We start from the raw sequence: 13,282 nt of genomic DNA, 5'->3' as shown, positions 1-13,282 counted from the left end.
GAAAAATTAGTTGGGTGTTATTATATGAAATTATTTAAAAAGAAAGCAAATATTTATTGAAAGAAACTAAAAAATAAATAGTGTGTATTTATTTATAAATTGATTAATTTATTTGTGTTATTTAAATAGATTATAGCAAATTTATAAAAATAATAATTTAAATAAATATATTAAAATATAAATAATTATACTTTTAAAAATAATATTCTAAATATATATATAATATAAATAATTAAATATAAAATAAAATTTAAATAATAAACTAAGTTAGTTTGAAAATAAATAAAATAAAAAATTCCTTAATTTAAGATTGATGTTGTTGAATTTTTTTTTTTTTTTTTTTGAATAATTGGATATTTTTATTATAAAGATTATAATTAAATTTATAATTTTTTCTTATAACCAATATAATATTTAATTGATTTCTTTATATAGGTTAGTTAGAATTTGTTTTACTTTACTCACTTTGCTATTATACTTCATAATAAAATGTGATTTTGAAATTTGGTATAAACAGTAATCATGACCCCACTAATTAAGTATTTTAATAAGAATTGAATCTGAAACATATAAATATAAATAAGATTGACACTTGAGCTAATAAAAAATAAAATTGAATATTGTACTATCCTTTCAAGAACGTATTAAATCAATGGAAGAAACATTTTTTTTTGTAATGATTCTATTAACTGTTTTCCTTTAATGTCTACAAATCAGATTCCTCTTTACTAAACTGCTATTATAGTAATAAAACTTTTTTTAAAAATTGAAGCAGCAGCAGCAGCAATGGGCCATCATGTAGTAGTTGAGCAGTTATCCCAGGCTCCATAAATGGAAGAGAAGCTCCCACCACCAATATCTTCTGCGTGTTTGAGGATCGCTGCACGAGCACAACCATCCCACGTCCTTACAATTTCATGGAGCGAAGTTGGATGTGAAAGATCTCGGAGCAAGACCCTAAACCTTGCCTTTACCTTTGAAGACAAATTATCCACTTCTTTACTGGAGAAAGAATGAGAGATAAATTTGTTCAATGAAAATTATAAGAATTGATGCAGATACAAGTAAGAAGTAATTGTTAGCATTGACAGTTAACACCTAAAGAAGTGCTCAAACAAATCGATATAAAAAAAAAAAAAAAGTAATATAGATGATTCTCACCACGATTCTTCTTCAATTGGTAACTTGTCCAACAGGATTGGAGAGCAATTTGGATAGTTAGCAGGTACGAGCAATCTTATAGGCTGAATTTGCGACTGCAAACAGATAAAACAAAACATAAGAAATACAGATCGATTTAGAGAATCTTATTTTTATTTCTGGCAAAGAAAGAACCTTATTTAGTGAACCATATTCCAATTTCAAGTCATGATTAGGAGCAAGAGCAATAAATGAGCACTTGACTATGGTTCCATCACCCTTTTCAGCTGCAGTAGTTGCCAACATAGGATCAACAATATCTTCATCACTAATATTTACCACAGTGTCTATAAGTCGATAATTTATTTCCTTCATCTCCTCCAACAATGTATTATTAGTCTGCCAAAAGGTTAAGATTTTTAGCAGGAATCAGATCTTCAAACTGACCTCATACTTGGACAAGGTAACCAATTAAATGGCAAGTTCATAGCTTATAAATAAGAAAGTTTCAAGGAACACGATAACTGACCAGAGGAGGACATTAAAGCTCTTTACTATAATTAAAGCTCTTTACTATAATTAAGATTGCAGGACCAAGTAAACTGCTTCTCTCACGATTTATTATTCATGTTATACCGGAGTTTTTAATAAAGTTTTTCTTGACAATGAAATTCAGTCATTGAAATGGATAATTACCTAGATACCTAAAACTGTTTTTCAACTAAAATATGACATAATAGATACATAGAGCTATATAAAGGTGTCGTTTATATACATTTACCAACAAAAAGAAAAGAAAAGAAAAACAAAGGTATAGTGCCAAAGGAAACAAGCAACACCAAATTCAATTTATTTCATGCTTTAGTTGATTCCTTGAGGACAATAAGATGTGTTTCTTATCATTAAGAAGTGGAAGGCTTAATAAAAGTGCATCGATGATTTTAATCTGGAAGAAATCGATATAAAAAAAAGTAATATAGATGATTCTCACCACGATTTTCCTATCCCAAATAGATGAGCTGATGTGAAACAAAAAAAGATGTACCTTATGACTTAACACCAATCTATTGACTCATGCATATATAAGTTTCCAGCTAAATCAATGAAAAAAAATCACCCCAGGGCAGTGTTACCTCATTTCTAGGCTTCTTAACACTAGATGTTGCAGTTGACTCAATGTCAGATGCTTCGCAACCAGTAATAGTTTTGAAGCTATCGCTGATGGTTCCAGCAGATGGTACATTAAAGGGCACTGCTGTCATATGGCGCTTCATTTTCCTTGTTCCGGTTGCTCCATCTTGACTTGCAGAACTTATAGCCTGTAAGTGATATCTAGTCATATCAACCAAATTTTCACCGATTCCAGCTCTAGAGCCAATAGTTGGTGCTGATCCTGCTATTCCATCCATCATACTAACCACAGAGTGTATATCACTAACTGAGGCACTCAATGCCTTAGATGACATTGACTTTACCTGACGATCAAAATACAAGAAGCTACAGCCGTTAAATTCTCTTGATGAAAAGAATTATTTTGACCCAATATTTATTCATAATATGATGCAAAGACAATTAATTGGATTAAAACTTACCGCTTTAAGTAATCGCTCAAAAGGCTTTTGCACAGAAGACTTGTCAGAAATGGCTGTTGAGACATTACCATGATTCTCGGGACTTGTGAACTCACCAAGTAAAGGTGATGCAGATATACCAGGAGTGTTGATGGCCATGGATTGGACTGAAGTTGCAGCAGCAATTTGTTGGTTTCCACTATTTCCTGCATTGGGATGTACTAAAACTTCAGAGCTAATCTTCTCTGGATCCCCAGGCATCGGAGATGGAACAAGAGGAGTTGAAGGAGATGGAACTACAAAGGGTGAGCTTGCCGACTGTAACGGAGTCCCAATTTTCGAAAGAGCAGTAAGCATATTTTGCTGATCTGGAGATAGATTCTGTGAAAGTTGAGGAGATACTGCATTGAAGAGTTGAGGTGAAGCACTAGGAAATGAAACTCCTGCTCTATGCTGCTGTTGGTGATATACTGATCGCTGTCCGACAGACTGATGCTGTTGAAAACCTCCTACGTTTATGCCCATCTGCTGCCTCGTTTTTAAGTCGTTTACATCAGCTATCTGATGAAGCTGAGACATGTGGTGTGGATCCAATAGAGTAGCCTGTTGCTTCTTTGTTGGTTGATGCAATACCTGTTGCTGTTGTGGTACCTGGTGCTGGAGTAATTGTTGTCTTTGAAGAAGTTGTTGCATCTGCTTCTGCTGCTGCTGCTGCTGAATTTGAACCTTCAATGGTTGTTGTGTCTGTAGCATTTGATGATCTCGTTGTTTAAGATGGTGTTGTTGTGCTAAACTGGTATTTGTCTGGAAGGAACCAATGCTTGGCTGCGGCAAATTTGTTCCAGCTTGTGATGACAAGTTGGCATTGCCTTGTTGTTGAGATCCAATAGAAACATGCTGCAATGTATTCATGGAATTTCCTTGCCCAGAATCACTACTGGAGCTAGGAGCGAGTGATTTTCCCATGTTCTGTGAGACAGTTTGCATTCCAGACAACGGGGACAAGGAATTCTGTTGCAAGCCAGACATGTTATTCAACTTTACTGCACCTGCAGAGTTTGGTAAAGTCATTGACTGTACTTGGGAGTTCATTTGACTCGTAATCAAATGTGCCTGGCTCTGAGAATGTTGCTGCTGTGACTGCTGGACAGGTTGTTGCATCTGAGATGAGGGAAGTCTTTGCCCTTGTGATGATATTGTAACACCAGGTTTACGGGTTTTGTGTGTACTGAGAAGATGAATTATTTGCCTCTCCCAATTAACTATTAACTTGTTGTTGAAACCAGGTAAAATACTGCTTTTTGGAATCTTCAACACCGCAATCAGCTTTTCCAACCTGTTTTTAAATTCTCTAATCCTCTCAAATGCATCATTTCTTGGTTGAGGATGTGATTCTTGCTGAAAAGTAACCAGATGAAAATTGGAAAACTATTAATATATGAACAAACGTTTTAAGATGATATGCAACAAACTCCAATAGAATGATCAATGTCCCTGTTTATCATTATATAAGTATTTCATCTTTAGCTGTGTGAATACACTGTCAAAGTGATCCTACATTTCAACATTGTCAAGCCTTTCATTTTTCCTACAGTACATTGTTACATGTACTTGTATGGTGTCATGAAGACTTTAAAGCACTGAGAGAATATCAACTTTCAACATTCAATTTTTTACAAGTTTTGATTTCTGCAAATTTCTACAAGAGACATATAAATTACCTGCTGTATTTTATCAGCAAATTTATGGTAGATCTCTGATAGTTCTGGAAAATATGTTTCCCTCAATGCTACAATCTACAAAAAGAAAATCATGATGATGAGAAAGTTTGTAAATTTCTCATTTCTTGCATGATTGCTTCAATCAAAAGCAGTCTAAGCAAAGGCCAGAACAAAATAACGGGAATGGAGAAATACGCATAATCTTCAGTAGCCATTACACAAGCATAAATCTACCAGAGAAAACAAATCAGAAAATTCAAACTACAATGCTTTAAAACTGTTAGTTATAGAACACAAATGCTTGTGAATATCATCTTACAAATAAGGGGTCAAGATATTAAATAGGTTATTTACTGTAAAGTTCTGTCTGTCCTTCATGCACAAAGATCATGCTATAACTAATGATTTTTACAAGCACATGAGTATTAAAATACTTATTATGGTATTTTAGAGAGAAAAGAGATTGATTATATTATTGATAGTAGAAACCCATATATATACATGAGGGGATGCTTTTATTTAGGGACAAGATATATCAAAATAATTTTAAGAACAATCGCATAGAACCCTAACTAATTCCCAAACTTTAGGGATTGAAGAAAAGACCTTTAGAAAGGAAGGAAAATAAAAACAAAACTTGAACAATATAGGTTCCAATACGATATGAAAGTGAAGTCTAAATTGAACAAGAGAAGAAGTGCAAGGAGATATCGGATCAAGAAAGAGAAGCTTGAAGTAAGAATCAGAGTACAGGATCATTTCATCTTTAAATGTGATTTAAAAATACCTTTGTTTTTTGGAAGAATAGTATGTGGGCCTTTGGTGGGTTGATGCAGCAATGGGTTGGGAGTTCGAGTTGGGCTAAATATTCATATTGGGAATGTTTAGTATTTGATAGTCATTTTGTGTGCTAGATACTCTAACAAACAGTCTGACAGCCTTCTTAATCTCTTATGTAGATTTGTTTTTAAGAGTTAAGCTATTCAAAAGGCAACTTGTGGAACACTTCCCTTGCACCATGTCTATGCAACATGCAATAAATGAACCTGATGCATTCACTTCCTATGGATTTTCCTGTTTTATTTGCTATATACACCCTTGTAAATAAGTATAGAGCATCATTCAAGTCATTAAGTATAACTGCTATATAAAACAGACAAACTGTCTGCATGGACATCAACATATTGAAAAACAATAATGTAATTTCGTCACACATGTAACTTCAGACCAGGAAATTGGGGAGATTAGATAAGTACCTTCTGATAGATTTCCTCTTGCCAATCTCCACTGTTTGCATTTCCTGTTTGAGCCGTAGAATCTAAAGAAGTTATAACACAAAAGTAAGTGCACAACAATGTCAGAAGAAAGATACTCTGTCCAAGTCATGATGCTAGTACAATTAGGAACACCAATCAACAGGGTAACCTATCAACAAATTTGTATTCTAGCTAAGATCAAAAAATCAGTTGGGTGATAGACTCAGGTGATTTGGATCCCACGACTGGGTAATCCCAAACTTCTAAAACTCATTGTTTTGAAAGGGTTAAACGCACCAAGTAGGTGTCAAACTAGTGACCTTCCGCTTAAGAAGCAGACACTCTAACCACTAAGCTACACTACATTGGCCAAACTTGTACAAAATTATCACACTGCTAAACTAAAAGGTGTGTTGCGTTTGTTGATGGAAGATTGTCCATTACTTTGGGAGAATGATCAGCTATAATAACAAATGATTAGCTTAAAAAGTCTTTTTAAAAAAAAAACTTAAAAAGTCTTAACGGGTTGAGAGATTAGTTGTAATCTTTTTTATCAATAAAAAGGCTGCGCCTTGACTACAAATGTGTTGCCAAGTTCAACCATGCCTTATGTGAATTTCAGGAGATGGAATCGGCGAGGAAGTTTGACTGAGTTGAACTAGTGGTTGGTCTAAACATCCTCAACACCAAAAGACTTGCACAAGACTATGCTAGTAGCAGTATTTTAACTGGACTCATCGCCTTCGCCATATTTATTCTTAGTAATTCCTTTAATTGTGAATTGTTATCCAAAGGTGCCTTAACACATCCATTTTCCTTAATTCATAATGATTTTTTGGGAGCCTAAAAAATTAAAACACAACCAAGGGCCACTTATTCATAGATGATTATACTTGAATAACTTGAGTATATATGTTGAAAGAAAAAACTGAGGTTGTTCTTCCAAAAAATATGCAAAACCCATTCTAAACCTCCATACAAATCTTAAAAAACTTATTTGAGGGAATACTTTAGCTCCCATCTGAGTCTTATTTATCCTCACATGGAATAGTCCATATCAGTTCATGTGTCAAGACTCCTCAACAAATGGGGGTAGCTGAAAGAAAAAATTGCCATCTTCTTAGAGTTGTCATGGCCTTATGTTTACTACCCAAAGGTCTAAACAATTGCAGGGGATGCAATCATAACTACAACTTATTTGATCCATAGACTGCCTTTGAGGATCTTGACATTCCACACATCATTTGATACACTATTTCACACCTTCCCTCACATCAAGTCCCTAAAATCAAAATAACCCTTCAAAGGTGTTTGTCTGCCTTTGTTCACAACCACTCACCAACAACTTCAAAACTTGATCCAAAAGCCATAAAGTGTTTTTTTACTCACCAAATAAATGGGCTACAAGTGCTATTGTCCAATCACTAACAGGAAATTTCATTCTATGGATGTAATATTCTTTGTGCACGAACCTTATTTTCTCCGTCTAGGGAAATACAACCTATAGTGAATCTCCATCTAGGGATTCAACTCTTTACCTTCCAAATCATCCACAAGCAACACATATACATCTCCTTGTCTTTCCCTCATCCCAGAACCTTATAAGATCACCCAATCAACTCATCTTCATATCTATTCCAGAAGGACTAAGGAACATCAAGGCATTACTAAGTTATTCTGATTTAACCACAACACCAAATGGAAGGATATGAATATTTTTTTTGTTTCATATAAATTTGATTGACAAGCAGTTTTGGCTAAGTTGTAGTTAGAAGGCACTACCAAATTCATACAAACACATACTAAATGACTTGATTGTTGAATAGAGTGCTCTCATCAAATTGATAACTTTTAATATCTTTCATAACTATAGTTGTTGAAGTGATCATATATTGACACCTCTCTACCCTTTTTTCGTTCCTTGTTCAAACACTTATAAACAAGACGGTAAATTCTATATGTGTTCAAGTAGTTGTTATAACTTGTTTCCTAAGCTCAGAAATCAAGAAAGATTTTAGATGATAAACATTGAGTTATGGACCATTTGATACAACGCAAGCATTATTTTTAATAAAATCAGTGATGGCACCATTGATGGGAATTGTCAAAGGCATCACAATGAAGCATAACAATAAAACTAGAGCTTTGTTGAGATAAAACAAAGACACAAAGCAAGCAACAATAACACATGGATATCTATATAAAGACAAAGAAAAAATAAGACAAAAAATTTAAGCTTGTAAACTGAGCAACATACCAGATGATGCCTCTGGAATGTTTCCTTGTGACTGAATTAATTGGTTTTGCTGATCACTCAAATTATGTGATTGAGGCGATGGACCAGATGTTTGAACTATCTGCTGCATATCTCGTTGCAAAGAACCCGGTTTTTGTTTAAAGCCGAGGTGTTGCTGCATTTGTCCGGATTGTGACTGCATCTGGGTCATCAAGTGTTGTGTAAGTGTCTGTGATTGTGAATGATGGCCTTGGTTTGGTGACAATCCAGCACCCGCCTGGATATGTTTCTGAGAAGGAATCTTGGATTGCTGCAATATCTGTGATGAGTGTTGATTTGCCGGTGAATTGGGGCTACCTGATTGATTACCAAGGGGCGGCTGCTGCTGTAGTCCAGCAACATTGTTCTGAGAAACTGACTTTTGTTGATGCATGTGAGGCTTATTTGCTTGGCCCATATGTTGATGATGCTGAAGATTGGAAAGATTATTTTGCTGACCTAACAACCTCTGCTGTTGTTGCTGCTGCATGTCAGGATTGCTGTTTTCTCCAATCAGCTGATTCACCTGTATGTTTGTAGAATTTGGTTGCGGCCAACTTACCTGCTGCTGCATAGACAATAAAGACTGCTGCTGCAAAGATGCTTGTTGCTGAATCATGGGTGTTTGATGCGGAGGCTGTTGTTGCCTAAACACTGCTTGTGGATTTTGCTGAAGCACAGATTGAGTAGAATTTTGAAGAGAAGACTGTTGACTCTGATGGAGGCCTGACATTGGAGCTGACTGCACCTTAGAAGGTTGCATAACAAGTTGTTGTGAAGATTGTAACTGAGTAGAGTTTAGGGTCTGTTGTTGCATACGAGATTGCATGACTGAATGTTGTACACTTCCATGAGGGTATTTCTGTTTCAGAAGCTGCGGCTGGTAATTATAGTGTTGCTGTGGATTCTGAGATGGTGACGGCTGTGGATTCTGAGATGGTGGCTGCTGCTGTGGATTCTGAGATGGTGGCTGCTGCTGAGGGGAACCAACCTGGTGTCTTCCTTGCATCTGCCTCGGGGAATTAGGAAACACACTAGATGACACTCCTTGCCTCATGGAGTCTCCATTTAGATTCTGTGAAGTTCCAGCTGAAATGCCGGATACATTGTGTATGCCTGGCAAGTTGGGACTTTGACCAACAACATTTGGCATAGCACTTGAAGGTAAACTACTAACTGAAGTCGGTGTACTACTAGCTGCAATGTTGTTCTGAATGCTCTGAGACAGCAACCGCTGACGTACTTCAGTTGCCGTGTTCCCCATCTGCACTTGAAGTTGCTGTCCTTGATTTGCAATCTGAGATTGCATGTAACTAGATGCTGCTCAAGGGAGAAAATGATGCAAAAAATTAGTGAAGAAGTGAAAGCAATCTGATGGATGATGGAATAAAATCTAAGCTTTTGATTATATCGTCTTATCACCATTTTGAAATTGTGGTGCATCTAGCAACACAAAAATAGTTCCAAACCATGCAATAATACACACATGTTTAAAAGTTTGAAATTTTTAAACAATCAACATGTTGGTATGTAACAGGTATAAAGACAAGGTGTTCAGGGGAGTGTAGTTAATTTATTACTCGTTAGAAATTAATTAAATCAAGGGATATGTTAGCTAAATATCCCTAAAAATCCTCAACCAAAAATTCCTTATTCTAGGCATAAATTTTAGGGATTTGATTTCCTTTAAAAAAAAATAGAGATTTGATTTCTCTCTACAAGAGATGTAATTTATATGTATACCAACCCTAATGGGTAATAACATACAACATTCTTTTATATTCAACCTTTGATTTCCGCAATCAATGAATATGCATAAAAGAAAAATGCAATTGACAGCATAACTAATGGGATAACAACATAAGAAAATAATGTCATGGATACTATTGGAGAAACTTTGATGCAAATAAAAAATAAAACAGTTTGGGTTCATTTGAACCAACTTTTGGCAGAGTCAAGAATATACTTTATTTATAAAACCAGATTATGATCTAGAAACAATTGAAAGATATGATGGAAGCAACTATAAAATGTTCAGAAGTTTCCATCATATAATTCTAAAATTTGAGTTCAGATCCGCCATTTTCGTGACTTTGTGATCAAGATTTCAAAGAACAATTGGTAATCGTTAAAAAAATACAGTTTGAGAGGAGATATATCTTACATAAGGAGAAGAGAACGTATGCAGGAAAATGCTAGCTTTATACATGAACCATGAAAGTCAAACCACCACCCCATGGTAGAAAACATAAAGTGACAGGAGGAATGATTATGTTTAAATACATTTTTGAGAGGGGATTGGTCTTACATAAAGAAAAGAGAACACACTGCAAAAACTGTAGCTTTGCACATGAACATGAAAGTCAAACTGTCTCATAAGAGAAAACATATGTCGCATGAAGAATTATAATGTTCCCTAAATTACCTGCATCTTGAGAGGTTTTGCTACCACTGGAAGAGTTAGGTGGCAAAGAATTGGCAACAATATTTTGAGATTTTGTTTCCATTGACATCATTTTCATGGATATTTTTCTCAAGTAATCCTCCTGCAATAATGATAAATATAAGTTACATGCTATCAGTGAGAAATTTCTGGCATGTGAGAGGACTAACATTTATTCCTCACCAAGTTCACAAATGATAAAGAACATCATTAGCATATTGTTACAAACTTACAACTTAATCTGTAACTGGGGTTTGAGTTCTTGATCTCAAGGACCGAGTGGGAAATCTTTAATCAAAGTGCAGCGGAAGAGTTATGAAAAGAAGATTTCAAGACTATAGGATAAGAAGAATCAAAGATGAGAAAAAAATACTGCTGGTATATACCTAACATTCCAAGACAAATATCCAAATTAGAAAATATAATTGGGATTAAGAACATTCACAAGCTTTTTTTTTGTATCCATGCCCCATTGGGGGGTGAGATCAACATTATATAGTAGTGATTTCCCCCAGAATATTCAGTTACTATTGTTACAACAACTACTAGGGACATAACAGAAATCAGTTTGGTGAATAACAGAAAAGTGTATCAAAACAGAATTTTAGAATTGAAAACAGAAATCCCACAACAATATATAGCCCAAGTGCTCAATTGGACCATTGGAGGGTGCTGGATTTATTTTGAGACCGTAACACATATCTATCTAAGAAAATTGCTACTACATATTCTTGTTTCTTTGAGAATAGTCTGCAATTTTAACACGTATCAAGTGTTTGTTTCCCAGATGCCTGAATTCAAGTTTTGTGATGTTTATTCCCCTAGATTTCTGGCATGTTGTTATTCAGTATGTCCGTCTTCTATGTGCAAGAGGGTTTTGCAAATAGGACTTGTTGGATGGATATCATTTGGGATGATCATACACTAACATCTTAGGCTTTTATTTAAAAAATAACAAGATATGAATAGAGGGACATACTTGACTTGTTGCAGCAACATAAGTCTTTTCTTCAAACTTAACAGCAAGTTGCTCCATTCCTGGAAAATTCTCTTGTCCAGGATATGAAACATGCTTTTTAAGATTATCAATTCTATCAAGAAATATCAGATGTCAGCTTTCTATCAGATCCAAAGAATAATTCAATAGAGAAAAAGAAATGTTCAACTAGAAGTTGGAACAGAAGCATGTTTCTACATGGATTACAAAGTTAATGATAGTGAAACAAGGAAAGAACTAGTTTAAAACATATGCTGAAGCATTAAGTAAAAACATATCCAACATCAAATCAATCAAAACGTCTAGATTTAATTTTATTGAAATATCATATACTACATATGTTTTCCTTCACAACATGAACAAGCAGAAAGCAAGACCTATAAGATATGGTAAACTTAAGGATGTGCATTATACTATGTTATTAACGAAAATAGTGTGCATCTATAGGAACAACTGACAAACAAACAACGGCTTCCAAAACTCCTTAAGAGGTCTATGGCGAGGAAATAAACTGTATAATGGAACTCCATTACTCAATCGGTAATATAAGCTAAACAAATATGATATTAAGACTATGTATCTGGAAGAACTAGTTCATTCTCTTTCATCTAACTGAATCATTACTCTCAAATCCTAAATCAATCGATTTTACCTAGAAGAAAGCCAGAACAATGATATACTACCAGAGTTTTAAGGTGCAGCTTTATGTGATGGATTCACAACTTGCATATGCACATTTCATGATGCAAGTTCCGATGACTAAATAATGTGTTCATTAACTTTGATAAAAATTCCAAAATTACAGTCAATTTGACTCAGCTGACGTAAACAAGTGTTACAAACTGAATTAAACTTCCAATTCGAAACATGCATTTCAAAGAGACCGAATGGACAAAAAAAAATAAAGAACTCACATCTTATTGACAACACGTTGTCTGAAATCAGAATGCAATTGTGTCTTCCAGTTATTAGAATCCATTAACCTTCCTGTTGAAATCAAAAACAGATAAATTAGAAAGGTATAAAAGAGTTGTGTCTATGCATGCAGAGACTCGTATCAGAATCAAAAACAGGAACGAAGACGCAAACCAGGCTGATGTCAGCAGGACTTCAACAGATGATGCGTTTGATGAGTAGTTTAACCGATACGACGAATCCGAAGAGAACATCAGATAGATTCGCTCAAATCACGAGTTGTTGATCAAACAAACTCTATCTACCTTTGGAGAATTGATACGCATTGCGTATTGTCAGTTGAGACCGCTGTAGTGTAATGAAATTCGGAGGTGTTAAAGTCGAATGTCCGATCGCCGATCAAGGATACGGTAGAGATAAGTTCTCCGACGAGGTTGGTTCGGTGGCCCGCCTGTCTTCTCCTCTTCCCCTGTTCGTAAACAAAACAACACGAGAAAGAGAAATACAAATCAATAAATAGGGGAAGGAAGGTAGAACTTCTTCACCCCTCCCTCCTTTAACTCCAATTTTTATTTTCTCGTATAAATATTTCAGTAAATCAAATTATTTTACTTATTAGTCAATTTTGAAGTCTCTAGTTAAATTAGGGTTTTATATTTATTTACTTTATATAGTTTTGTTATTTAATAATAATTCAATGTAATTGTGTTTAGCATTTTAATTTATAATATTTCTCTATTTTATAAAAATTGAATTCTTATTATTTTTAAATAATAAACTTCCAAAAGTTTATAATGTGTTTCCATATTTAACCTTAATATTTTCCCTAATTATAAATTTTACATTTTTTTTTTCTATAATCACATTTTTTTTATTCATTTTTTCTCTATTTTTTCATTTTTTCTAATTTATTTAATTATATAAAACTATTATAGTAATAATTATAAAATATAAATTTAAACAT

General features: G+C 34.4%; 1 protein-coding gene across 1 annotated transcript; it reads right to left on the bottom strand.

Moving 5' to 3' along the window:
* Positions 1-592: 592 nt before the first annotated feature.
* LOC124926826 (mediator of RNA polymerase II transcription subunit 15a-like) lies at positions 593-12,777 on the bottom strand. The gene is made up of 12 exons (XM_047467135.1): positions 12,493-12,777; positions 12,318-12,390; positions 11,386-11,497; positions 10,389-10,509; positions 7,946-9,283; positions 5,689-5,750; positions 4,433-4,507; positions 2,733-4,109; positions 2,274-2,615; positions 1,336-1,539; positions 1,162-1,256; positions 593-1,002 (listed from the first exon to the last, which is right to left on the bottom strand). The coding sequence occupies exons 2-12, from the start codon at positions 12,380-12,382 to the stop codon at positions 795-797; spliced, it is 3,999 nt and encodes a 1,332-aa protein (XP_047323091.1). The 5' UTR covers positions 12,383-12,390; positions 12,493-12,777; the 3' UTR covers positions 593-794.
* Between the last annotated feature and the right edge of the window lie 505 nt (positions 12,778-13,282).

Source organism: Impatiens glandulifera, chromosome 2 (assembly GCF_907164915.1).
Source record: "Impatiens glandulifera chromosome 2, dImpGla2.1, whole genome shotgun sequence".
Taxonomy (NCBI): domain Eukaryota; kingdom Viridiplantae; phylum Streptophyta; class Magnoliopsida; order Ericales; family Balsaminaceae; genus Impatiens; species Impatiens glandulifera.
This window is presented reverse-complemented; position numbering and strand designations above follow the sequence as displayed.